General features: G+C 49.2%; 2 protein-coding genes across 3 annotated transcripts; both read left to right on the forward strand.

Moving 5' to 3' along the window:
* The first annotated feature begins 1,946 nt into the window (after positions 1–1,946).
* LOC134491985 (major histocompatibility complex class I-related gene protein-like) lies at positions 1,947–9,480 on the forward strand. Of its 2 annotated transcripts, none has more exons than XM_063296096.1 (9): positions 1,947–2,048; positions 2,431–2,671; positions 3,055–3,330; positions 4,964–5,239; positions 5,362–5,646; positions 6,346–6,432; positions 7,075–7,110; positions 7,919–7,948; positions 9,093–9,480. In XM_063296096.1, the coding sequence occupies exons 2-9, from the start codon at positions 2,599–2,601 to the stop codon at positions 9,149–9,151; spliced, it is 1,122 nt and encodes a 373-aa protein (XP_063152166.1). In that variant the 5' UTR covers positions 1,947–2,048; positions 2,431–2,598; the 3' UTR covers positions 9,152–9,480. The 2 variants fall into 2 exon arrangements, with proteins under 2 accessions (XP_063152166.1, XP_063152167.1); XM_063296097.1 differs by having other exon boundaries at positions 1,948–2,048; positions 9,080–9,480.
* A 3,241-nt stretch (positions 9,481–12,721) lies between these two features.
* On the forward strand, positions 12,722–22,916 carry LOC134491953 (zinc finger protein 883-like). The gene is made up of 4 exons (XM_063296045.1): positions 12,722–12,963; positions 15,398–15,524; positions 19,799–19,939; positions 20,445–22,916. The coding sequence occupies exons 1-4, from the start codon at positions 12,898–12,900 to the stop codon at positions 21,935–21,937; spliced, it is 1,827 nt and encodes a 608-aa protein (XP_063152115.1). The 5' UTR covers positions 12,722–12,897; the 3' UTR covers positions 21,938–22,916.
* Positions 22,917–26,920: the final 4,004 nt, after the last annotated feature.

A 26,920-nucleotide genomic window follows, 5' to 3' on the forward strand; every position in this document is an offset into this window, starting at 1 on the left:
GGCTGGGAGGGTGCTGCTCTTTAGGAGCACCTGTGGAATGTGGGGTGGACTGTACGTGAGGGAGGGGGTGGGCTGATGTTCGCAAAGACGCTATTTAGTTTGAGTTTAGGCACGCTTTTCTCATTCTCAGCCTTTTACCTGTTTGCACTCTTTTCTAAATAAACCCAGAACCTGAATTGTGATTTTGAGTCTGAGAGTTTTATTTAGATTAGGGCAATCATCACAATTTATTTGTGTATTTATCTATCTAATTTGTCCCCACCCATCTCCTCCTGTCGGGGGACTCTGGGCGGTTCACAACAATCGATTAAAAACAATAACCACAAAAGACACAGAATAAAATACAATAAAAAATAATATAAATAAAGGTAAAAATAAAAATAAGGTGATCTTTGCCACCCTGCCTAAGCCAGCCTGCAAGCACACTTCCACCAAGGGAAAAGAGCCAGTCTGACCTGGTGGTTAAGGCTCCAGGCCCGCCTCAGGCATGAAAGACGGCTGGGGGTTTCCAGCCTTGCCAGTTGTCGGGTTGCCTTTTCCGGCCCAGTTAGGCTAGTTTGGAGATCATTTTGGAGTTGCAGGTAGCGGCTTTTGGGGTTCTTTTAGGCTACTTTTAAGGGCATGGCATTTTGGGGCGATAGCCTCAAGGGCAGGGCGGGTGAGCGGGGAAGCAGCATCCAAAGAGCCTCTCCGAAATCCTCTTTTCGCACTCCGGACGGTCTTCAAATTAGGCCGGGAGTTGCTTGCCTTTCTTGCCCCCTCCCATGAGCGTTGTTTTATGTTTCTGCCCTCCACAGGACGCCTCCTGCTGCAAAGAGGGAAAAGGGAGGAAGTCAATCTCTTCCCCCCAACTGCAGCCCTGACAGGCAGGAGGGGAAGCAGCCAAAGAGGGAAAGGCTGGCAACTCCCCTCCACACTAACAGCTTCTCCCTGGAGAGAGGAATTCCTGGTGGGGGGGTCTTCACTTCTCCCCCAGGGTTCCCTTCCCCTTGTCTCTCCTCCTCCCCAGCTCACCATCGCCAAGGAGCCTCTTTCCTGGATGGCCCCCCACGCTGTTCCAGCCCCCATCTCCTCCTCCCCTCCCCTCTGGTCCTTCCCGGACAATGGATTCATTGTGGGTTAGCGAATGAATGATTCAGGGAAGTGGGTTGAGACATATTTCTGCCTGGCTGCAGCCACCTTTCCCAACTTTATTCCCTCAGGGCATGTGTGTGTAACTGGTAGCACCTCTCTGCAGCGCCTTAAGCCAGGTGTCTTTATCCCAGGATCTACAGCGCTACAGCCACAGAGAGTGGGCATGTGTGCCTGGGGAATGAGGCAGCTGTGTAAGTGCCCCTGCATGCTTTAGAACCTGAAGTGCTGCGCAGTCCTGCTAGTCCTGGATGGGAGACCACAAGGAAATCAAGGTAGGCAAGACCAGGAAGTTAAAAAAAAAAGGCCAGGAAAAGGCAAGGGCAATCGGCTTCTATATCAGAAAAGGCCCATCAAGCCACAAAGAGCTGGGGAATGAGGCAGCTGTGTAAGTGCCCCTGCATGCTTTAGAACCTGAAGTGCTGCGCAGTCCTGCTAGTCCTGGATGGGAGACCACAAGGAAATCAAGGTAGGCAAGACCAGGAAGTTAAAAAAAAAGGCCAGGAAAAGGCAAGGGCAATCGGCGTCTATATCAGAAAAGGCCCATCAAGCCACAAAGAGCTGAGCTCAGCTACAGCTTGAAGAAGCGAGGCCGAACTGGTGCTCTTACCCCCCACCCCCACCCCGCTCCGCTTCAGTGGCACAGCCCAATTAGCCGTTGCAATAAAAGCGGCACGGAAACCGGGCCCCTCAAGGGTCCCACGTTTATTAGGGCTAGAAGCGACTACGTGGGAATCCCCCGAGCCTTCAGGAAGGGCTGGCGCTTGCAGCGAAGATCAGCGATTCGATCCACAAAGAGCTCAAGGTTTCGTTTCGTTTCGTTTCCTGGCCTGGAGTTATTTCCGCCTTTGGCGCTGGGTGTAACTTCGAGCTACCAGCGGCAGAAGTCAGAGGAAAAGGGCGGAAGGGTCTGGCAGGTGAGAAAGGGAAGATTGTTTTTGAAAAAACCCAGTGTTTACATCGTCTTAAAGAACGCCCGAGCGCAGACAACGCTTTCTGATTCCGGCAATCGAGGGCCTCCCGAGTGCGTTAGCGACCCCTCCCATCATCTCCAGGCCGCGGGGGAGATGCGGATTGTAGCCCCCGCAGGGAGCTGGGTTGGGGTCAGATCCTCACCCCGTGAAGGGGGCAGGCGGGTCTCCTCCTTTGGGCGACCAGGGGCACCGAGCTGACCCGCTCCTCGACAAATAAGGGCCGTTCGCACGACGCCTCGCCCTCCTCGGCGCGCTCCGGGCCGGGCAGACTTTGGCCAGGAAGCCACTTTCGCTTCGGTTGCTTCCCTTTCCTTGCTCTCTGCAGGCCTCCGAGGGAACTTCGGCGCGGGGACCCCGCGGATGCCGGCCCCGCCACTTTCGCTTTCCAGCGCCCACCCTCCGGGCGCCCGTGACCGCCTTTCCTTCGGCCGCAGCCTCGCCCCGCTCCTCGCCCGCCGCCGCTCCGGCGCTCCCCTGCCGCGTCTGGATCCGGATGGGGTTCCCGGCGGTGCGTCTGGGGCTCCTGTCCGCGGCGGCCGTCCTGTTGCTGCGGGGAGGGCGCGCAGGTGAGTGGCCGGCGGGGGCGGGGCGGGCCCGTTTTCCCGGGGCGGCGAACTCCGGAGGCTTCGCCCGGCTGGGGAGCCCGGCTCGAGCCCGTCCTATCGATCTGAAATAAATACACGTTGTTGAGCCTGCTTTAGGCTTTGTGCATGTTGCGTGTATTCATCTGTAGCACTGAGGGGATCCTAGAGGGCATCTAGTCCATCCTCCTGCCGGACCACCACTGCAGGACGTCTTTCCTGATATACCTCCATAGCCTCCCAAGATTTTAGGGTATTGGGGCTCTTTATATGAAGGGGGCTGGTTCCAAATCAAAAGGGGAGGGGTAAAAGTGTGCCTTTGGACACCCCTCTCCCAAATCTCCTATTCCCCCCCCCCCCCGTTTCAGGCTCCTCCTCCCATTCATTGCGTATTTTCTACGCGTTGGTGCTGAGCTCCAGCCAGGAGGAGCCCCAGTACATTGTGGTGGGGTATGTGGACGACCAGCTCGTGGCACGTTTTGACCCCCGCACGAGAAGAATGTTGCCCCAGGTCACCTGGCTCCATAAAGTAGGGGGAGAAGACCCCCATTTCTGGGACTTGACATCTCAGAGAGTGAGGACCACGGAGCGGAGGTTCAAAAGCGACCTCGCCATCTTGCACAGCTCCTACAACGTGAGCACAGGTAAGGCCTGGGGAGGGGAACCCTGGATTTTGGCCTCCCCAGGTAACAGTTCCTGTCCAGGCAGAAGCTGGGCCAGATAGGAAACCCTGGGGAAGGAAATGGGGTCTTGGGAGAGCAAAGGTGGATCTCTGGGTTGGGGTGTCCTATATCAATCTGCCCTCAAACCAAAAACAGCCCCCAAATTCAGCCCTATCCACCTGGTGACCCCTGAAGCCACCAGCCAGATGCAGCGGCTGCCAGAAGATGTTTTAAGAACCACGTGACTCCTGGTTACGAGGCAGCTGCCAGCTGTGCTGCTCACCTCTAGGGTTAGGGTTAGTTAGATCGAGGTTGAAACCCCTCTCCAGGGTGAGAGAAATTGATATGGATCTTAACTCCATTTTGGAGCTTCCTGCTATCTCTGAAGTAACCACCAGTTCTCAGCCAAACCTACCTCGCAGGGCTGTTGAGAGGAAAGTGTGGAAGAGAACAGCCGCTGCTCCTGGAACAAAACTCATTCTCAACAGCCTGCCTTGACTCCGAGATTGGATTATGAGCCATTTTAAATATCAGCTGTGCCAGAGGCATGATCGGTGGTGAAACTGTGGAACTCCCTGCCTCAGGAGGTCAGATTAGCCTCCGTTCCAATGGTTTTCCACCAACTAATTAACATCGTCCTGTTTAGAAGTTTCCTCTTTCTTCCACAGGCAGTGTAAATTTTATGATAGGATACCTTTTTTATGATCTGATACATTTTTGTTGCCTTTGCATAGTATCTATGAGCTTTTGGGTAATTTTTATTCATAATTGTACTTTTTTATTAATTGTCATATTTGCATATATAATATTTGTATCGGTGCAACTTCTGGGCACTTTTCAGAGGCAGCCCCCAGATAGAGCTCACTGCAATGGTCAGAGGAGAAGTGTGATATAAATCAAGAAATAAATAATAATCTTGCAGAAGTAGATTTCAGCTAAACATCTGGAAAACCTTCCTAACAGTGGAAGCTAGGAAGAGACCCTCCCAGGTGATGGTGAATATGCTTCAACCAGAAGCGTTCAGGCAGAACTGCAACTCCCATCCGTCGTCAGGGTCTGCCAGATGCCTCATACCCAAAGCAATCAAGATTCTCACAGTCTTCTTTAACAAGATTTATTGAGATGAGTGGAATTAGAAGAATCTCAGCAACTGAACTATTTCCCATTAGAACCAATTTATCCACTAATATATTTCCTGAAAATGACAGAAGCAACATCGTGCTCTTGGGACACATGCTGCACACCTTTCATATGCGTGTGTGATGTCACAATGAACATACAAAAGGGCTTTCATCAACACAAAAGATGCTTTCATCATCATCCTTTGCCCAATCCCGCCAACTCTCTGAGAACTCCTCTGAGGCAGAGCTTGTCTTCATCCCCTTGCCAGTTCACACGGCTTTCCTGTGAACTGGCAAGGGGATGGGTCTTTTCACTGACAACAGAGGAGGGTGCAGCTGCCTGTTTCCAAAACCATCTCTTGAATACTTCTCAATCTGTAAATGTTCAAGTACCGAAATGGGAGAAGAAACCAAAAAGGAGATCGAAGATAGGTACATGGAGCTGATCCTCCTGTGAGCGTTACACATCTGGCCTGTGCCCATTTTCTCTGCAGGGTTTCACACCTGGCAGCGCATGATTGGCTGCAAGCTCAGCCAAGATGGCCTCAAGAGGGGGTATTACCAGTACGCCTATGACGGGGAGGACTTTATCAGCTTGGATCGGGAGACCCTCACCTGGACCGCAGCCAATGTCCGCGCACAGGTGACCAAGAGGGCATGGGAAGCCGAGCCTTACATCACCCAGAGCCGGAATCGCTTCTTGGAGGAGGAATGTATTGAGCTGCTTCAGAAAACCATGGAGTTTGGAAAGGATTCTCTGTGGAGGAAAGGTGAGGGTGGAAGGAGGGAGCCGAGGGTGGGCGATGCCACAGGATAATGCTGGATCTGTGGCGCAATGTCCCCATGCTACACACGGGCAACTTTAAATTTGCCAATGTTGTGTTTTGTACAGACCCCCCGGTGGTGAAAGTAACCCGCAGGATCCACTCCAACGGCCTGGAGACCCTCGTCTGCCGAGCCCATGGCTTCTATCCGAAAGAGATGGACATCACCTGGAGGAAGGACGGGGAGGTCTGGGAGCAGGACACCTTCCGGGGAGGTGTTCTTCCAAACTCAGACGGGACCTACCATGCCTGGCTGAGCATTGAGGTCAACCCGAAGGAGAGGGAGCGCTATCGGTGCTACGTGGACCACGCTGGGCTGCCAGAGCCTCTGATTGTGGCCTGGGAGGAGCCTGGTGAGAGAAGGAGGGGCCACCAGCTGAATAGGAGCAAAGCTGTCCCTGGAGCCTCTCTTGTCTGGGTTCAGACAACATACTGAACGTGGTGTTGGAGTTTCCTCATTTACTGGGTTCACCCGGATGATAAATTGACCAAAATTGGATTCGCTCAACACGCCAGGCCAGGGGAGACCCTAACTAGGTTCAGAAGAACCCTTGACCTGGTCCAGTGTGTTTGGCAACCCAGCCCTTTGTGCAAATCCAAGCTGGTGGGTTACTCAAGGCCTTTTGAAAGAGGAGAGAGTTTAAAGCATGGCGTGTAAACTTTGGCTCCTGTGGGATGCCACAAGAAAGAACATGTATGTGCGGGGAGGGGAATGCGGGGGGGGGTGGTGGTGTTATGGCATGGAAAGGCAGCTCTATTTTTATTGAGTGTCAAAATCCGAGAGTTGGATGTGTCCCTTGAGGTCATCCGGTCCACCCCTGCTCAGTGCAGGCATCCAAGTTAGGCCATCCCAGAAAGAAGGCTGTTCAGCTCCTACTTGAACAAATCTATCATCTCTCTGGGCCAGACACTCTGCCCCTACTATTGAGAATTTTCTACAGATTTGTCCCTTGGTGAGCTCCATCTTCGCTGCCCTCTCTCCGAGGCCGGGAAACCAAAGGGCAGAGAAATCCAGGGCCTCCTCCAATCATTTTGCCCTTTCTCCCACACAGCCTTTGTGTCCAGCGTGGGGATCGTGGCCGGAGTCGTGGCCGTGGTGGCCGCAATCCTCGTCGCTGCTGGAGCGAGTGTCTACGTCAGTGAGTAGCTCTTGGGTGGGCACAGGGCGTGGCAGTTGCAAAACGTGCGGGAACTGCCGCCAGCCTCCCTTCCCCCAAACCTGGTATTTCCCAGAAGCTCCCTGATCAGAGTCACTCTGAACCTGGCCCCCAGATCTCCTGGAGGTCCTTGAGAGCTGGTTCACATGATCCCCTAAGCCATAACATTGAGGCTGGTTTGCCCTTGAGCATGTCGGGTGAACGTGTTGTTTTGGTTTGCAAACTGGGAGCTCCTCTGCCTAACTGGTAGCAGCACCAAGCAGATCTTGGCAGACTTCAAGAAACAAAGCAGAGCTGTGCTTGATTAGTGCCGGGATGGGAGACCACCAGGAAATGCAAGGGCTATAGGCTGAATTGGGAAGTCCATGAACTGGTCAGCATTGATCCTGCTTAGCTTCTTCAAGCCCACCAAGGTCAGCTCCACAATGAACACGCTGATGCCATGCATTTTGCAGCCTCCCTTTTTCTGGGATGGCTTTCCGACTTCCCAGTCTAGTCCAGAGCTTTCTGCTGCCATCGGAGGAAGGGCCGAGGCTCTGAACTTCCCACCTACCAAAGGCTGAGGGGGAAATGAGTGATCCTAAGTGGGAATGTTGTCTCTGACTTCTTGATTCTGCCCTGCAGGAAAACGTGGCAGAGATGCATACAGAACGGCATCAAGTGAGTGACTCTGGAATGTAATTTTGGTACAGGGCGCCCTTCAGGTGGAAGGGGGAGCGATGCAGATGAGCCCAAATGAAGGTGTTGCAGATTTACGGCTTTGCTGCAATGGGAAATGTGGGTTCCTGCTGCAGAGAAGGAAGTTCACAATAAAGCACAACAAAAAAAATATTGAGCTAAACATATACAGGGTATAGCAAGGGTTGGAACCCATCGGCCAACCACAACATGTTTTATTAATTTTTTTGCAGCCCTGATCAAGAGGCAAAGCTCTAGAGATAGAAAAGCGACATAAATGAAACAAATTGCCGACTGTGCATAACAGTCCAGCTGAAACCTTCCAGGAGGTCTTGTTCTGGGCAGAGGGTGGGAAGGAGCGCAGGGGCAGGGTGGCTCTGCAGGAGAGAGCGCCAACGGGAGCAAAACAACAGCCGTGGTGGGTCATTTTGCGGGAGAACCCACACGTCCGAGGCATTTGCGTAGGCAGGGACAGTGGCCATCATTTCTGCCTTTCTGCCGTGTCTTCGAAAACTGGCTACTGAAGCCAGGCTGCATTTGAGTGCATATTTTAAAAAACCGATTTCCATCAAGTCCTCGCAGAACACATGTTGAAAAACCCTGCTCTAGATGATTGTTGAGGTGAGGTGAAAGATGGTGAAAGGAAACTGTCTTGATTTTTTTAAAAAGTGTGCGTGTGGGAGATGCCTGGGACTTTGCATGTCTTGTTTCTTCTCAAATATATTGTCTGGCTGAGGGGACCCTCCACTTTGTCCTGAATATTGATTTTTCTCTTGTCTCTCTGTTACAGCCAGCAGCCCGGATTTTGAAAGTCCTCCAGGTACTTTCCAAGTAGGCAATGCAGGGCTGTAGCTTTACATATCTTTCATGAGAGGGAAAAAAGAAATTCCCAGCCCTGCAGCAAAATGTTTTAGTATTCCCCCGCCCCATCCACAGCGAGATCGCCTTACTTGGACCCTTTGTCAGCCTGACTACAGAGTGTTGTGCTGCTCTTCAGGACTGGCCCTGGGGAAAACGAGGAGGTGGGTTCCGTGGCTGAAGCCAGGTTGGAACCCGGGTCTCCCCTCTCCTAGTCCAGCACCTTTAGCACTGCCCCACCCGGCCCTCAGTGGTGACGCCTGCAGCAGCTCTCGGTTCAGCCTCGCTCTGCTGTTTTTTTCCACCATGCCCCGCCTTTGGCCTCTTCTGAATCTGGGCGGACCCTCCTTCTTCTTGACCTGTGAAGGGCAAATTTTGCTTTGCAGCTGAATACTTTTACTGAACTCCAGGGAGAGAATTAGCCTCTCGGGTCAGCTGAGCGGCCTGGGAGACTTAGCCTCAGCTTATCTCGCTGCGGGGAGGCATTTGTTCTGCAGACCGCCTTGCGTTGTGGAGGTGCTTGTGTGTCTCCCTGGAGAGCTGGTGGAGTTGCGGCTCAGGCGTCCCTGCCAGCTGTCTCTGCCCACCCAGGAAGCTCTGATGGGGAAGGCTCCCTCCGAGGCCTCTCTCTACAAGGAGAGGGTTCCACCCGAGTTCCCGTCAGCACCAACCCTGGCATTAGAAAAGCTGCCCAACCCTGGCCATTTCTGACAACCTTCGGGGAGTGATCGGAGGGCAGGTCCCCCCCTGTTGTGAGGCTCTGCGCTTGTGAGGGAGCGCGGTGTTCCACAGCAGGATGGAGGTGAAGGTTATTCTTATTTGGAGGGGGGGGTTGTATTATGCTATTGTTATTGCTATTTATTGTTTTAATCTTTTTCTGTTTTCACTGATCCGAAGTGTATGCTGCTTAGAATTACCTGTAGTTAAAGCAGCCTATAGGCCTAGGAGGGAGGGAGGGAGGGAGGGAGGGAGGGAGGGAGGGAGAGGATAGACAGACAATAAACTCTGGCAGTTTATTCGTCCACTTGCTACCACCACCGTTTGGTGATTCAACTTCATCCTCCTTTTCTCTCTCTGCTCCCTGTAACACGAGGTCCACTTGGCAGGTAAAAGCCGAGCAAAGGAGATCTCCGACGAGGACTCGCTCCGGAAGTACCAGGGGTGAAGCTCGAAGTTACTGGGGGAGCCCTAGCCCTCAGGAAGAGCCCCAGTGTCATGTTCACCGTTTCGATGTGCCTGGTACATCGTAACGCCTCGCATGCCATTTCCTGGGAGGGTTATTCTCGGGAGCGGGTGGCTGATTCCACTCTAACGAGGTGTTATCTCTTGGCTGCCACATTGGAATGTGTTTGGGTTAAGTCCTGGATTCAAGGTTGCTTTCCCAGGCTGAGGCTAACAGTTTCCAGCACCTGGGAAGGGGCGGTTGCTATGGCCGGGCGAGGGAGGGGATTTAGTTTGTATTTTCTCGCTCTTTTGCTCATTCTCAGCTTTCTCTGTATTTGCCATAATTCCCTCAATAAATCAGATTTCATTTAAGCAACTTCTTGTGAGTCTGAGTACTTGGGGTGGGCAACCATTACATAAAGCTGAGAATCATTAAACTTCAATTACCGCTGGCCCCTGTCCAGGGAAAAAAGGATCCTTTTATTACTGTGAGGGAAAGTGCTGGCGATGACCGATCCAGACGCGCTAGTCATGGAAAGCGATGAGTCGAGTGAGGGAGAGCCCGATAGAGCCCCGGTGGGAGAGCTGTCGGCGATCCAGGAGGAAGCGAGTTCGGGGTCGGAGGGCGACACTACCAGCATGAAACCTGTGCCGGAGACCACGGTCACGACCCCGGGGGAGCTGGTCACCTGGGACAAAAGTCGTGGGGACCTCTCGGAGGTGAAGGGCTCATCCTGGAGGCAGAGATACCCGCTGTCCCCAACGGTGGTCCAGGTGGCGCCGGGGGGAGACTCCCCCACCCCAGATTGAATCCGGGTTTTGGAGTCGAAGATGGACTCCCTGGAACTCATCCTGCAGAAGATGAGCATGGACTTGAGTTCACTGAGAGAAGAGCGGGAAGGGTCAAGCCCGCGGCATTCGACCCCTTCTTCCCAGCTACAGTCCCCGGAGCAGAGACGAGCTCGCCCGAGAGAGAGGGACCGGGCTCCCCGGGTGGAACTCGCGCCGCTGCCCGCCCCTGAGCGGAGGCAGCAGGGAGCTGTCACAGCCGCCGAGCCGCCCGGGAGGGGCACGGACCGTCGGGCGGAGGACTGAGAGATTTCCCTGTCAAGTTTGATGGGGACCCGACAAAGCTCTCGTTTTTCCTGACGAATGCTAAGGCTTACATGGAAGAATGGGGGTCACTTTTTCGCTCGGAAAAAGCCAGAATCATTACCATTGCCACGAAGCTCAGGGGGAGGGCAGCGGACTGGTATGTACAGATGTGCCAGTCAGAAGCCCCTGAACTGGAGAAATTCGACGAATTCCTCTGGGCCCTTCAGCACCATTTCGAAGATCCCCTAGCAAAGGAGCGGGCAAAGCGTGCCTTGAAGGAGCTCAAGCAGGGATCGAGAACCGTGGCTGATTACGAGCTGGAGTTTAAAGCGCTAGTGGGGAAGGTGGAGGACTGGTCGCAAGCGACCATAATAGAGTTGTTCAAAGATGGCTTAAGCACCGAAGTGCTGCGCTGGTCGCTGGGACGGGATGACCCTGACAGCCCGTACGGGTGGATCCAGCTCGCGGGAAAGGCTGAGCATGCCCAAGAGGTATTCGCGCAGAGACGGGCGGCGAGGTCGGGGCGAGACAGGAAACCCACCCGCCCTTCGGGCACCTCAGGGAGGCCTGGACAACATTCGTGGGAAGAGGAGAAGGAGCACTGCTACGCGAAGGGGCAGTGTCTGCGCTGCGGAAAAGAAGGGCACCAGGCGGCGTGCCCGAGGGGAAAGGGCGAGGATCAGCAGGGAAAGTCGACTGCGAAATCCCCCTCTCTACCGAGGAAGATGAAAGCTGCAGTGGCTGACAGCGAGATGGAAAGCGTGCCGTTCTACGGGGACGAGGGCGAACCTGAATTGTTGCCGCCGGCGGGAAACGCCAGCCACCTGCTCTAAAGGGCGCTGCAGGGCAGGTGGTAGAGGAGGGGCGCGAGCCTGTGCCGGTGAGTGGCAACTATCGCATTCTCACTGCAAAAGTAAGGTTGGGATCCCGCATGAAGACGATAGAAGTGTGGGCGATGATTGATTCTGGGTGCTCCCGGTGCTTAATGCATCCAGATGTGGTGGCTGCCTTGGAGCTGCCCACCTTCCCGTTGCAACGGCCCATGGTGTTCACCCAATTGGACGGATCCGTGGCAGGGGGCAAACCGGCCACACATTTCACTGGTTCGGTGGCATTGCAAATGGGGAGCCACCGGGAAGGGTTGTCATTTGTAGTGGCTCCGGTGGGGGGTCCGTTGGTGGTGTTGGGTGTTCCCTGGTTGGTCCAGCAAAATCCTCAGATAAATTGGGTCTATCGGACCGTCACCTTTAAGGATGGGTTCTATCAAGCACCGGAGGGGGATGAAATTAGCTACTCCAACTTTTTTACATTATGCTTTTAAGGCTTGTATAATGCTTGGGAAAAGTTGTTCATAAACCTAATGTCTGGCCTGTCTTTACCTCACTGGCATCAACATTCACTGGAATGGAAAGAAATCAGGAACTGTGAATTGCAAATCAGCCTCTACTATGTTTGAGTTGATGGAAAACTTCTATTATTTTATAAACAAATTAAACAAATAATTTTAATTAATTGTTTTGCAAAACATGCTGATGTGTTCAGTTCAAGGCTGAATGGATGCATTTTGCACACGTTTTGTGTATTAGTGTGTTGAGGAAAGGCTATGTTTGCCTTACACCCGCACTTGACAACGCGTGTTCTGGTTTGCACCTCTCCCTGGGTTGTGCACAAGGCCTGGCCGGAAGGCGACTGGGCTGCCTCGGATGGGAACACGGCCCCGCCCACGCAATTATCGTGACGACCACCGGGAAGCAGTGTGCCATACGCATCCTCTGGGATTTGGGGGGGGGGGAGATTCCATGGTGCGCAAACGTTTCTTCCTTGGGGAGAAATGTCGGGGTTCATCGCCTTCCTCCCGCTTCGGCATTCTCAGGGCTAAGAACTAGGGTTTACAGTCCCGGGTCCCTTAGCCGCCCGCCGCTGGACGTCCGGGTTCTGCAGCCCAGATCCGGTGGCCCCCGGCTCTGCTGCCCGGCTGGGCGTCCCCTTCCTTTCCGGCCTCGCCCCTCCTCTTCCCGGGCCCTCGAGCTCTCCTGCCTTCAAGGACACTCGACATGCGCGCACCCCTCGCCCCCTTCCCGCACGCAAAGCGCGGGGAACTCACCGGCAGCCCCGAAGCTCCTCTCCCAGGGAAGGGGCGGGGCCGAAAGGGTTCTCGTCCTCCTTAGTGGTCTCTCTAGGCATCGAGACTCGCCTTCTTTAACCCTTGGCAGGAGAGACGCCCCCCCCCCCCCCCCCCAGCCGGCTTCCCTCCGGCGCGCCTCCGGTTCTTTCTTCCCCTCGGTCCGGCCGACGCCTCCTCCCCTTCCCCCCGGCCTTGCCCTCCCTCCTCCTGTTCCAGGCGGGAGGAAAAACGGGAACAGCCTTGCAGGCTGTGGAGGATGGGAGCAGTGGTCCGCCCCATCCGCAGGAGGGCGCCGGGTCGGGGAAGGCCGCGTCCCCGCCTTTGCCAGGCTGTATCCGGGGGGCAGAGACGGGAAAGGAAGCCCCTCCTGGGTTTCCGGCCGGCTCGGGGTTAAAGGCAGCGGCGGGGGGGCTGCCCGATCCCCTCCGTGGGAAAGGCGGCCCGGATTTTCCCACGCCCGGGCTGCCCGCGATCGGAAGGGCCGGGCAGGCCCAGGGGGACCAGGCTCCCTCTCGGGCGCGGAGACGATGCCGCTGCTCCGGGCCGGGCCTGCCCCTGGAGGGGTGGAAAAGGCTGCGGAGGAGCCGGGTCAGGTGAGAGGGGGCTGCGAGGCGAGCCGCGGCTCTGCGGCCGAGAGACGGAAAGGCCCCGCGTTGCCCCCGCCTCGGATTCTTGAGCGGGTTCTCTGAAACGGGTCTCCTTGGGGTACTTTCTGCAGGGGTTCCTTTGTTGTAAGCTCTGAGTAAACGTTGAGTAGGCACCTGAGGCCCGTGCGGGTGTCCGAGGGCAGCGCCAAGCAGGGAGGGGGGGCTGCCGTCTGGCCCCCCATTTTTTTCTCGCCGCTTGATTGGTGAATTGCGACTTACCTTTTCTACCGTATATGTCATTTCTAGCGGGGTGGTGGTGGTGGTGGTTATTTAGACGACAGAAAAACCTTAGCTTCTCGGTTTAGGCGATCAGCCGTGTTTGCACCTCGTCTTAACTCTACTTTCTTCCGCCAGTGAACCCGCCCCTCTCGTCCTCTCCCCCGCTCGCTCTGCTCCTTCTTCCTAAATTACAAAGCTTAAATTTTGTCAAACTTCTTTCTAGGAATCTCTCCCCACAGCTCTGCTGGGCTTCCTTCTCTCCACCAGTTTTTAAGATGTTGTAGTAGTTTTATTTTTTTGGCACCCATAACAAGGCCTAATACAAAATAATGCACAATCAGCACATCAAGAAGTTGATATCATAGCCGGCTACAGTACCAGTTTAAGATCACAACTGTGCTCTAGAGCTTCAGGCAGCTGAATGATTCCTGAGCATTTAAAGCAATTATTAAACCCAATATCTGAATAACAAGACATTTTTGCAGAAAGAATTAATATATTAACCAGCTACACAAAGGCTGTTAGAAAATAAATGTTTTAGCATCCTTTAATATTCTGATCAGTCAAACTCTGGGCATAATTCTGAGAAGTTAGTTCCTGAGGAGAGGCACTAGAGGAAAAAGGTCTGAGATGATGAACGTGCAATCCTGACCTTACTTTCTCATCACTTGTTATTTGATCTTTTAAAATAAAGATATCCAAGATTGAAATTCAGGCTTCTACATGTGTTCCAAAGACTAAATTCCTTCCCCTTCTCAAATCTTTGCATATTCAGACATAGGTGTAGAGTTTTTAATAGCAGGCCCTTTAAAAGTAGGAAACCTGGTGGACAGTTGCTTTAGGATTTAATACAGTTTATCCAATTGCTTGTTTTGATTTTCTTTATAAGTACAGATGGGTAGAGGATGGTCTCCCCCCGCCCCCCGAGTGTGGTCCAGAGATCTATGGTTATTAACTGCCAGAATTCTCAGCAGTAGCCAAAGTGTTGGTTTAGGAATTCTGGGAATGGAAGTCCATCCAGCTGGAGGCATCCATGTTTGGGAAGGTTTGTGCAGGGCAGTCCTTCACTCATCCTAGTTGCCAAAAAACAACGCGGCAAGTAGCCCATTTCAGAAGACTCTAACCCTTTAATAGGGCCGGGTTAGCCCCAGGTGGTGATATGCAGGGGCAGTTGCTAGCCTTGATTTCCCCACTCCTGTCCCCTTCCCTACTGCTTCACTAACCCCCTGGCACTAAGCCTGAGTTCATACATTATGCTGAGCTACAGCAGACCAGGGTTAAAACAAACCACAGTTAGGTGTGACATGGACCCAACATTGCAATTTGTAAACCCTAGTTTACAGTTCCCCATGTTATCAGAAGCCGGCCAACTGCTGCTGATTTAGCACACAGGCATGAAGCAAATTGTGGCTTAGCCAATGTGTGTACCCAAATCCATGTTCCTGAAGTGTATTATGGCCCTTAAGAATGGTCAGAGGAGTTGTGGGATCGTTTCCAGCATCCATCTCCTCTGCTGTGTGATGTGGGTGAAAGCATGCAAGGGAAGGAGGAAGAAAAGGAGATACAAAAGAGCAAGGCTGCTTTGCCAAGATGGTGAGTCGCATCAGTGTGAGGGGGCCCAGATCCTCAGAGGTCATCAAGGCCACCTCCTCGATCAGTGCAGGACCTGCTTAAGCAAACCTGGATCCAGCGACTCCATGATCCTATCCCAGATGATTGAAACATCCAGGCATTGTCCTAGTGTATCCTAGTTACTTTTGTGAAGGCTGATAGGCAGTCACTTTTGGTTCTTGTTTTGGGGGGGGGAAACATCTTAGTGGCCCAGTCAAGACTGGCGCCAATGTAGACGGGCAGGGGAAAGGTTAGCCAGCACACCCTTTTTCTGTTCCCTGTTTCTCCCCCTTGTAGACCTAAAAGTGGGGAGATTGGAGGTCAGAAGAGGGAGTAAAGATAGGATACTTTGAGTGCATGTGGGAGAAGCCTAACCACTAAGCTCCAGTCACCTTGGGTTTCCCAGTTGACCTGACAGGCTGGGGCTGCCTTTGACCCAGTCCAGCTTGCTGGGCAAACGCAGCCCTGGAAGGGTTTGATCAACTGCTGGACTCTTGATTTCGGCTTGCGCCCACCTCTTTGATGAGAAAGGAGGTCTCCCTGTTTTCAGGCTCTGGCGATCTTTGAAGAAGTGGCTGTGCGTTTCACGGAAGAAGAATGGGGGTTGCTGAATGCAGACGAAAGAGATTTGCACAGGGAAGTCTTGGAGGAGATTTGGAAGACACTGGCTTCTCTGGGTAAGGACCCTTTCCTCCTTTACTTGGTCAAAGGGATCACTAATCTGGAGATTACCTTTCAAGAAAACATCCGTCGTGTATTTCACCTTTACATTCCTTGTAGAAAAATAGGATATAAATTAGGGTTGACTGCTGGCAGGATCAAAAGAGTTAAGATGGCAGCCGCAACCATGCAACGGATGAGAAAAGGGGCAGGGCTTCAATCGCCTGGCTGCGGCTGCCATCGTGACCTTTTGACCCCCTGCAAATGCCCCAATATAAAGAATGAAAAAGAAAAATTATGCATGCCAGTCAAGATTCTACAGTCACCAGTTGTTGTTTTTAATAGAACTAGATTTCCATGTGACAGTACAGTTCAGTAGACATTTACCAGATTATCTAGTTAAGCAGATTAAACAGTTTGATAGATCTTTCTTATTTGAGATGTAGCCAATTATCTCCAATAAAAACACTCATCAGATTTTCTCTCAATCCCCATGTGCCTTAGCATTAGTTTGTTCAGTTCTACCTTCATTTGCAGCCTTGTCTGGTCTGTTGCAATTTTAGCCAGGCCTAACCAGTCCATACTCCAGGAAATAAAGCCAGACTGCTCACTGGAGGGAATGATATTAAAGGCAAAACTGAAGTACTTTGGCCACATAATGAGATAACAGGACATCCTGGAGAAGATGCTGATGCTAGGGAGAGTGGAGGGCAAAAGGAAGAGGGGCCAACCAAGGGCAAGGTGGATGGATGATATTCTAGAGGTGACGGACTCGTCCCTGGGGGAGCTGGGGGTGTTGACAACCGACAGGAAGCTCTGGCGTGGGCTGGTCCATGAAGGCACGAAGAGTCAGAAGCGACTGAATGAGTAAACAACAACAAAAATAATCATAAAGTAAAGGTAAAGTTTTCCCCTGTGCAGTCATGTCCGACTCTAGGGGGCGGTGCTCATCTCTGTTTCTTAGCCGAAGAGCCAGCGCTGTCCAAAGACGCTTCCGTGGTCATGTGGCCGGCATGACAGGCACGGAACGCTGCTCCTGTCATATAATCGTACATAATTATATATAATATATATAATCATATACTCAGCTAATTTTTCTTACTGATTGGTTGATTGATTAGGTGCCATCAAGTTGTGTTGGCGACCAATCAGACTTTTTCTAGGTTGATCTATCCTCAACCTAGTTTTTGTGCTTAGCAATTTATATGCTTTATGGGTCTGAGGCTGTAAATTTACAGTATTTGATTTGTATCTTGACACACTGAGCAGGGGGTTAGACAACATGACCTCTGTGTTACTTCCAACGCTCTGTTTGTAGTGCTCCCCTTAGGTTTGTTTTGTTTTCCATTCACTGTGCATCTTGCGTTTTTAACCCTGTTTTGAGCCGATTGATTCTCTGCACAAGTTGGTTTGCTTACTTCCTCAGAATAATTTGGATTTTTTTCTGTGCCGAGGTTTATTTATTTATTTATTTATTTACTATCCCGCCTTTATTATTTTTATAAGTAACTCAAGGCGGCGAACATACCTAATGTTCACCTCCTTCCTCCAGGGCTGGTCCCAGTCGGTGTTGATAGGGGAGGAGAGATCGGCCCCACGGCCCCTTCCTTGTGGGGTGCCGCAGGGATCGGTACTCTCCCCTCTCCTTTTTAACATCTACATGAAACCGCTGGGCGAGATCATCCCTCACCATGGGATGAGGTATCACCAGTATGCTGATGATACTCAACTGTGTATCTCCATCCAGGTGAAGTAAGTGATGCGGTGACTGCCCTCTCCAGGTGCCTGGGGGCTGTGGGGGCCTGGATGGGGAACCCTGGTAAGACGGAGTGGCTGTGGGTTAACAGGAATTTACAATCTTTGGTTCTAGATGGGTTTGCACTGCCCCAGACACACCTGGTGCGTAGCTTGGGCGTTCTCTTGGACTCATGACTACTGCTCGAAGAGCAGGTGGCAGTCATGGCCAGAAGGGCCTTTGCGCAACTTTGTGTTGTGCGCCAGTTACACCCATTCCTGGAGCAAGAAGCCCTTAGAATGGTCACTCACGCCCTGGTCATCTCCCATATAGACTACTGTAATGCGCTCTACATGGGGCTACCCTTGAAGAGTATCTGGAAGCTACAGCTGGTCCAAATGCAGCTGCGTGGGTGATCTTGGGTACTCCAAGATCAGCACATATTACTCTGTTGCTGCACAAGCTGCACTGGGTACCAGTCTGCTTCCAGGTCCAATTCAAGGTGTTGGTTATCACCTTTAAAGCCCTACATGGCATGGGTCCAGGTTACCTAAGGGACCGTCTCATTCCTGTCACATCAACCCATCCCACCCAGTCATGCAGAGAGTGCATGCTACAGACCCCGTTTGCAAGAGAATTCCATCTGGTGGGGTCCAGGAGGTGGGCCTTCTCTGCAGTAGCTCCCGCCCTTTGGAACATCCTTCCCCCGGAAGTGAGGTTTGTTGGCAGAGTGCTGGAAAGCATTTGGCCCAGGAGAGATCAGAAAAGTCACGCACCAGGCATTTCTATGAAAGTAAATTTATTTACAGAAAGCACAAAAACATATTTACAGGCTTTGTGCATTCAAACACGCTGAGAGGAGAGAGATCTCTCAGAGAGCTGCTTACTGGCTGCAAGGCTAAAAGGAAACTAAGTAACAAGCAAGCTGCCCTCCCTCAGGCAATGCAACTACCTTCACCTAAAAAGAGGACAATTAAATTCAACCTCTTTACCCGGCCAGAATGATTAGTTACCATAGTAACCTTAATCTCTGTAGCAGAAAACAATATACCAACAAGGTTGGCCTCCTCTCTTCTGGACTTCAGGAAACGGCTGAAGACCTGGTTTTGTCACCATGCCTGGAGTGGGGAGAGGAAGAGCCACTCTTGGGGCTGGTTGGTTCCCTATCCTGCCGGGACCGGTTCCAGTCCCCTTTGGGTGGAATTAGATCTGCCATCACTTGGATTTTATTATATTTTATATGTATATTTATTGATATTATTCTGATTTTATCATATTTTATACTTTTTATTGTGAACCACCCAGGGTCCCCCAAGTGGGGGAGATGGGCAGTAATAAAAATATGACAAATAAATGAATAAATAAATAAAATACCTAATACTCCTTCCTCCTCCTGTTTTCCCCACAACAACAACCCTGTGAGGTGAGTTGGGCTGCAAGAGAGCGACCGGCCCATGGTCACCCAGCCGGCTTTCATGCCTAAGGTGGGATTAGAACTCACAGCCTCCTGGTTTCTAGCCCGTTGCCTTAACTGCTAGACCAAACTGGCTCTCCAACAATCAAATTCCCCTCCTTGAAGCAATTGTCCTAGTTATGGGATCGGCATCAGCATGCTTTGGTGTCCTGCGTGCCAATTCACGGGGGCCTTTTAATGTATGTGCATCCAAATGTGAGCTGATTGTAGTCACAGTCTAAACTTTAGAATTTGGGTTGAAGAAGTATTAAGTGTAGGAGGATTTTCCCAGGGGTACATTTCAACCAGAGAGCAGATCACAATCACACTGAAGCTCAAACTGCTTTAGTAGCAGATGTTGGTACCGGAGGAAGAACAAAGAAGCCTAAGTAGGGGTGGGGTTACAAGTCTTCTTTATGGACTTAATGCAAATCATTTTTAATTGATTGGTAACAGCAGAAAGCACTTGATTGGATGTAGACATCACCATAGTACTTAATAGGTGATTGATTTCATGTGCGTGATAAGGTTGACTTTGTTGATTGGGTTAATGCAGATTCTTATTAAAATGTGTGATGGGGATGCAGTAATATATCCCTTATACAATGGAACTCTTGTGTAAGTGATATTTATTTATCTAATTTATTTTCTATCCCGCCTTCATTATTTTTGTAAATAACTCAAGGCATAGCGTATAAGGCTGAAGGATTCATCTGAAGTTGTTAGTTTTACCGCAGCTGTTACCTGAAAGCTTCGATTTCCCAGATATAATAGTCACTTCCTTGCAGCTAGGCTAGCATTCTTTGCAAATAACAGTTTGGCATATCTTATTAGCTCTTGTTGCATTCTTTGTGCCTAAGAGTTATCTGCCTTTAACTGCTTTTAACTAAGCCAGCATCCCTGTTTGGGCTGGAAAATAGGTGTGGATTAAGAGCTTGATGCTGGACCCTTATTTTTTATTATATAAGCAAGTTCTTCCCATTCTCTTTCTGGGTGGAGGCAGGGATGTTTGTCCCCTTCAGCTAGAAATACATGGCACTTTTATATATGTATAGCGCTTTTTATATACATAGCAATAGGTTTCCTTTGATTTTCTTTCGAAGAGATATTTTTGGCTGTGAGTTTGGATGATATATCCCTTTTAGAAGAAAATCTTCCGGCTGAAGGTTTCAAGGAAGAAGAAGAAGAGGATTTTACAGGCAATTCGTCAGCTGGTTGGTGGGATCCTTGTGTAGGTGAATCAGGTGAGTTGGGGATGTGAGAAATTTTTGGGGAGGCCGGGAAAGGAATAGAAGAGAGAGTAGACATAAAGAATCAGGAGATGGAGCGAGTCAGTTCATAGCTTATCTCATAAACAGCAACTCAGTTTAGGTGGTGTGAAATCTGGGAAGAAACATTTCCAATCATTTGGAGAGATTCAGCCTTAGTTAACTCAGCATAAACCAGGCTGGGAGATCCTTCTTGTATTTGTCCCAAGACCGGTTTAAAGAGATCTTACTGAAATCTGTGACATTCTTGCCCAGCTGTAAGACCAATTGAAGCTCCATTCTTTGGTACATGCGGTGACCTGCAGAGGCGCACACGCCTGCCAAGTTTTATCTATCCGTGGCTTATCGGAATGCAGTTAGCAGCAACGCGCGGAACTTTTTAACATTCAGCATTTATTTATCTTTGTCCCCTGCTTGTCCTCTCTGCAATTCACACAGAATCTCTTTCTCCCTTGGCATCTTTCTCTCTTTGTTCTTCCAGGTGATGAGAAAGAGAACACTACAAATGAAGAGCAGAGCAGAGAAACTGTGCCGGGTCAGACAGGGAGAAAGGAACCCGCTTCACCCGAAAGCGTGAGCTTTGATGAATTCCGGCTGCTACAAGGAGGCTATGTGGGAAAGAGAGAAGACAAAGGCCAGGCAGGAAAGATTGGGAAGTTAACCTCTTCTTGTGGAAAACTATTGACCGAGGTCTCCAGCACTACAACGGCTAGCAAAGTCCTGGAATTAGAGAGGCCGTGCAAGTGCTCGGAATGTGGGAAGTGTTTCAAAGAGAAGATGCACCTGGTTGTACATCAGCGAATCCACACGGGAGAGAAGCCATTTCAGTGCTTAGAGTGCAGAAAGAGCTTCAGTCGGAGCCACCATCTGATTGGACACCAGAGGACCCACTCGGGGGAGAAGCCGTTTCAGTGTGCAGAGTGCGGAAAGAGCTTCATTGATAACAGTAACCTCACCAAACATAAAAGAATCCACACAGTAGAGAAGCCATTTAAATGTGCAGAGTGCGGAAAGAGCTTCAACCACAGTAGCACCCTTTCCTCCCACCGGAGGATTCACACAGGGGAGAAGCCATACACGTGCGCCGATTGTGGGAAAAGCTTCAGCCAGTGGACAAACCTTAACACGCATCAGCGGCTTCATACAGAGGAGAAACCCTATAAATGCTCCGAATGTGGAAAGAGCTTCTGTCAGAGTAGTAGTCTATCTTACCACCAGAGAACCCACGCAGGGGAAAAACCGTATAAGTGCTCTCAGTGCGAAAAGACCTTCACATGTGCCAGCACCCTTGCGTTACACCAGAGGATCCATACCGGGGAGAAGCCATTTGCCTGCTTGGAGTGTGGGAAGAGCTTCACCCAACGGATCCACCTGACTCGACACCAAAGGATCCACACCGGAGAAAAACCGTACACGTGCCCAGACTGCGGGAAAAACTTCCGGCAGTGGACGAGCCTTACTACACATCAGAAAGGGCATACGCTGGAGAAGCCATATATATGTTTGGAGTGCGGCAAGAGCTTCTCTCAGAACAGTGGTCTGTCGTATCATCAGAAATCTCATGTGGGTGACAAACCCTATAAATGCTCCGAGTGTGAAAAAAGCTTTGCTTATAGCAGTACTCTGACTTTACACCAGAGGATCCATACTGGGGAGAAGCCATTTGCTTGCTCAGAGTGTGGGAAGAGCTTCACCCAACGGATCCACCTCACTCGACATCAAAGGATCCACACAGGGGAGAAACCGTACATCTGCTCGGAGTGCGGGAAGAACTTCAGACAATGGACGCACCTTATTGCTCACCAGCGAGTTCATGCAGGAGAAAAATCGGACAAATCAGAGGGTCAACTTCTGGCCTACCAGATGCTGCTGAGTTACAACTCACAACATCCCTCCCCATTGCCTGCGATAGCTGGAGCTGTTGGCAGTTGTAATGCAGCCACAACTGCTGGGCCAGCTGTTCCCCATCCCTGAGAGCAGCAGCTGGATTTTTCATTCAAGAATTGGCACTCCGATTCCACATTCAGTTAGGTTCTGGAGCTTGGGAAATGTTCATTCAAAGCAATATTTCTCTGCCATTTTTCTAATGCTTTGGATTTTGAAAATGATAAGGAATCCATAGGATATCACACACCAGTTTGTAATGTGGCAGTTCCATTTTGCATGAACTAAAGTCTGGGTCATCTCCAAGGCTGGTCCAGCGAATAGTGTCTGTTCACAAATGTGTTTTATTTCTTCTAAAAAATGGCATGTTGCTTTCGAAACCAACTTTTTCCATGATGGCTTACAGTACATCAGAATCATCTCTAAGATATTTTGGAAGTGAACACATTAATAAAAAAGGCAGTCTCTGAAAAACGAAAGGAATATTGATTAAAAAGCAAGGCTGCGTATACATTTTAAAATGAACATGTTACTGTATTGAAAGACTAGAGGGAATAAGAAGATCTTTGCTGTTAGAACGATAAGGGAATAGGCATCTGGTACTGATCCTTGGAGAAAGCTTTTCCTAGTTTGGGGGGAAAGTGCACCTGAAAATCTGATTGATGAGTTCATTCACCATGAACCCATTCACCATATCTAAGTTTTGGGTGGCCTCCAGATTAGATCTCTGCAGCAGAACTTCAGGGTAGGGTCACAGCAGATTGGAAGAAGCATTCTGAGAGATACAGTGGTCCTGAGCCATGAAGGACTTCACAAATTAATCCCCCACCTTCAGATTGGGACTGTTTAACTGGCAGTCTGCAAAGATTGTGTGAAAGTGGCATGATCCTAAATTCACTTCTAGTTAACTTCCTGTAATTTGTATGAACGGAATTTTCCAGACAAATTTCAAGGGCAGCCTTATGGGTATCACATTTCAGTAGTCTAGAGGTGCAGTTACTAGGGCATGGAGTACCAAAGGAAAGCTATACAGTTGCCTATAATATACAGGTAGTCCTCGCTTAACAACCATTTGGACTTACAACAGTACTGGAAAACTGACTTATGACCAGTCCTCACACTTATGACCATTGCAGTGCCCCCGCGGTCACATGATCAGAATTTGGGCGCTTGGCAACAGGTTTGCATTTATGACTTGCAGTGTCACGTGGTCACAATCCCATTTTCAACCCTCCCAGCTGGCTTCTGGCAAGCAAAATCAATGGGGAACCTTGTGATTCACTTAACAACTGCTGCAAAAAAGGTTGTAAAATTGGGTTGGACTCACTTAATGACTGCTTTGCTTAACTGAGATTCTGGTCTCAATTATGGTCATTAAGTGAGGACTACCTGTAGGGCAATCTTGAATGGACAGCAGGGACATTTTATTATTTATGGTACTTACAGCATAAATTCCATCTATAATAATACAAAATAATGCTGCTCCTTGGATTACTGGATTTCACAGCAAAGTGAATTCCAACTTGGGATATGCAAATGTTCTGACTTCAAACTCCTTTGAATTCAGAATGTTCTGCTCTGACTTCGTTATGTCCTGTTTTGAGCAAAAACAGCTTATTCCGAGATTGAAAGAGACCATTTTGGAAGTATGTATTTTGCACGTGAAACAGGGCTGTTGTGACCTTGAAGCACCTTGCTTAAAATAGAGAGTAGTCCCTTTTTTACCCATGAAAGAATGATTTCATTCTTGAAATACTTCAGATTCAAGCTGGCTCAAATTTGAAACCTTTTGCATGCCCGTAGTTCCTTCCAATGCAGAGATGTCAATATGAAAAATCTAGATTGTTTCCAACCAACCTTTAAAAAAAGAATAGGATGGTCATAGTTGGTATGTGCTTAGCTTGTGTTTTACTTGTGTTTTTGTTTCATTTCTCTATTTTTGATTGTGTAGCTTTATTTTGTTTTGGACTTCTACTGTGTTTTGTCTTCGTTGTCCTGCTTGGGTGGAAGACAAGATAGCAAGGAAACAAATCTTGCATTGCAGAGAAAGGAAAGCTTACCAGTCTAGGTGTTATTTTTCACTGTCTTGGACTGTTTTCACCAGTCACCAGTGTGTGGCAGTGAGCTTTTAATTCTTCATTCATGTGTTTGCATCAGCCTGTGCTTCCTTTTACCATGATTTGGTGAAGTAGTGACAGTCTCACACCACTGTTAAACCGAACGATGTGTGACATTACAAGGGTGAGCAGCCTGCCAACTCACGTCTAAATCTCTTGCAAGCGGCTTCATTGGATGATCTGATGTTTGGAGGGAAGATGTATATGATTTTATTCGCTTTTATCCTTTCCCCACTTTAATATTTTTTAAGCTTAACTCTCTGACATTCGAGCCTGTGAAGCCACCAGATCATTTTGGTTGCCATCTCATTTTTTTTTCCCGCAATCTGGCAACCAGAACTATTCACAGTATTCCAGATGTGGAAGTATCATACATTCATAGAAAGGCATAACAGTGTTGGCAGATTTATTTTCAGTCCCTTTCCAAGGGATCCCTAGAATGAACTTGCCTTTTTCTCAGCTGCTGCACATGAACTCAACCTCTTCATTGACTCTACTACGACCCCCCAGATGTTTCCCCTGCTTAGTTACAGCAGCTCAGACCCCATCAGTGTCTATGTCAAGTGTGCGGATTTTTCTTCCAAAGCAAACTTCCCACTGGGTTGATCCTTCATCCAGTTGAAGGAGATCCTTCTGAAGCTCCCCACAATCATGTTTAGTTTTCAGTGCCCTGAATAATTTGATATCAGTAATATATTTACAAACACTGAGGCAGAAATTGAGATTGGCAGTCTGACCTACTGAATGAACTGCAACCATGTTCACAACTTCCATGGATAGGTGGGAAGTGAGAGCCTCCAGCCCGTGGGTGGTCCTCATGCTCATCTTTGTAGCTGATGGTTTTAATAGATTGTCTCCTCCTTTGGGATTATTTTAAATGAAAAAAGGAAATTTTATAAATACAATAAACAGTGTTTTATTGCAACATGTTTTATGGTATGTGCCAGTGTTGGAATAAAAAAAAGATATTTTTCTGCCTGAGAGGGAATCTACCACCAGCAGAAGATACTTTCTGGAACCTGAAATCTTGAGGGTTCCAACCAGTAGGTAATACGATGATATTTGGGCTTCATTTTTTTTAAATTTAGTGTACCATCACCTAACTATGGCTTTGCTGATGTAAGCAGCTCTTCAAATACATGTGTGCACGCTCACACTCACTTTTCTCTTTCAGTTCTGGAGACTGAAATTTTTCTAAGGCAAGGAACAAATTTAGAACTCAATCCATTTGTACTTTCTGAGTGGTGATAAGAATCAGCCGCTACTCTTTGGATTCTAATACCATATGCTTGTTGGAATTTATCCTGATAACACCGTCAATTAATTAATTAATTAATTAATTAATTAATTAAATCTTGAGAGTGACTTTGAGCTGGTTTGGATTTCCTTGTTTCTCCCCTACCGCCTGTTTTTTGCGACCTCCTGCCCAATGACACGGCCTAGAGAATATGAGAGTTTGCTGATAGTTTAGCGCTGTTTTGCCCCATCCCAGTCAAGGTTTGGTCCTTCTATGGATATTGGTTATAATAAATAAGTTGGTTTTCACTGTGCCACATACTCTCTTTTCTTTTTTTGCTTGCAAAACATTTCCAAAGGGAGTGTCAACCCTTCAGACTAGGAATCCAATGTTGTGTAGATCAGTACTACTATTGTTGTAAGGATCTAGTAACAGAATCTGGCAAGTCTGAATGCGCTTCCCCCCTCTCTCTCTGTGAGAACTAGGGAAGGCCTTGTCTGAGATGCTTACTCACATTGCATTCTTGCTCTGGACTCAGGCCTCTTTTATCTGACGGTTGTCTTGATAGTAGCTTTTCCTTCTGTCCCTCAAGACTATTCCCTCTCTCCTTTATGGGAACAAAGGTACTTTTCAGGAAAGTCCTTTTGGTCCCTTCAGCTTCTTTACTGGCCTTGAAAAGGTACCCCATCAGAGTTGAGATAAAAGTCTGTTTAGTCAGTGAGACGCCATATTGAGCCTGACTGGTGAAACTTCTAAATGTTGATATCCCAGTTACTTGAGGATGAGGGAAAAGGTGTCAGCCCTCTGAGACAGGTCAGGGATCAGCAGTCACAAGGATTACAGGAATGCTTTCTTGTTGCAGGGTATACGAACAGAATCTTGAAAGCCTGCCAGAATTTCCCTTTGCCCCCCGTACTAAAGAGAATAATGGCTTGTCGTCGTAGTATTAATTTTAGTGTAAACCGCCCAGAGTCCCTCTTTTGGGGGAGATGGGTGGTAGCAAAATTTGAAAAATAAATAAATGAGAAGCGAGGCAGGATAATCTTGATTTTCTTTCCCACGCCCTTCCCAGGGCTGAGTTGTCTTATTTTTCTGTAATGGTTCCTGCATATTTTTATCAAGATTATCTCCATTTTCCTCTGCAAAAGGATCCTTTCCTGAAACTGTGCCCCATAAAATTTTCTGGCACAGTCAAAGGCGCTTATCACTGCAACATGCAGAATCGGAGTTTCATTAATCCAGTTTAATGCTAGGAAAAAGATTTGGGTACAGAAATGGGAAACTAACTAAGCAATGCTCCGGCTTTGCTTTGTTATTAGTGAATAAGATTTGGGAAGTGTAAGCTGGGCACACCAACCACAGTTAACCCATGCACCAGCTTGTAAGCAGCTTGATTGTTGAGAGTGATTCCATCTTTCACCTGGTTAGTAAATTAATCCATTATTCTAGTTTTGCAATACACTGAACCATAAATTAACCAATATATGAAGTAATCGAGAAATCAAGCTGTGCCTATTATGCAAATGAAGCTCCTAGATGCTTAACTGGCCCAGTGAGGTATGCGAAGGGTGGGCTTTATTATGCCTAGTACCACAATAAAGGTTTTAAAACCTGCCAGTTCCTTTTTTATCCCATATAGTCTCTTTCCTCTTTCTCTGATTTTTGAGTGAGACCCAAACGTCAAAATGTTAAGAGATTAAAAGTGGACTTTACTTGTTG

Source organism: Candoia aspera, chromosome 2 (assembly GCF_035149785.1).
Source record: "Candoia aspera isolate rCanAsp1 chromosome 2, rCanAsp1.hap2, whole genome shotgun sequence".
NCBI lineage: Eukaryota > Metazoa > Chordata > Lepidosauria > Squamata > Boidae > Candoia > Candoia aspera.

Excerpts from the sequence above, each read along its gene's own strand:
- LOC134491985 (XM_063296096.1), top strand. The coding sequence starts at position 2,599 with ATGGGGTTCCCGGCGGTGCGTCTGGGGCTCCTGTCCGCGGCGGCCGTC. Across the intron at positions 2,672-3,054 it reads GCTGCGGGGAGGGCGCGCAG|GCTCCTCCTCCCATTCATTG; the intron begins GTGAGTGGCCGG and ends CCCCCGTTTCAG. Across the intron at positions 7,111-7,918 it reads TGCATACAGAACGGCATCAA|CCAGCAGCCCGGATTTTGAA; the intron begins GTGAGTGACTCT and ends TCTCTGTTACAG.
- LOC134491953 (XM_063296045.1), top strand. The coding sequence starts at position 12,898 with ATGCCGCTGCTCCGGGCCGGGCCTGCCCCTGGAGGGGTGGAAAAGGCT. Across the intron at positions 15,525-19,798 it reads GAAGACACTGGCTTCTCTGG|AGATATTTTTGGCTGTGAGT; the intron begins GTAAGGACCCTT and ends TTTCTTTCGAAG. Across the intron at positions 19,940-20,444 it reads TCCTTGTGTAGGTGAATCAG|GTGATGAGAAAGAGAACACT; the intron begins GTGAGTTGGGGA and ends TTGTTCTTCCAG.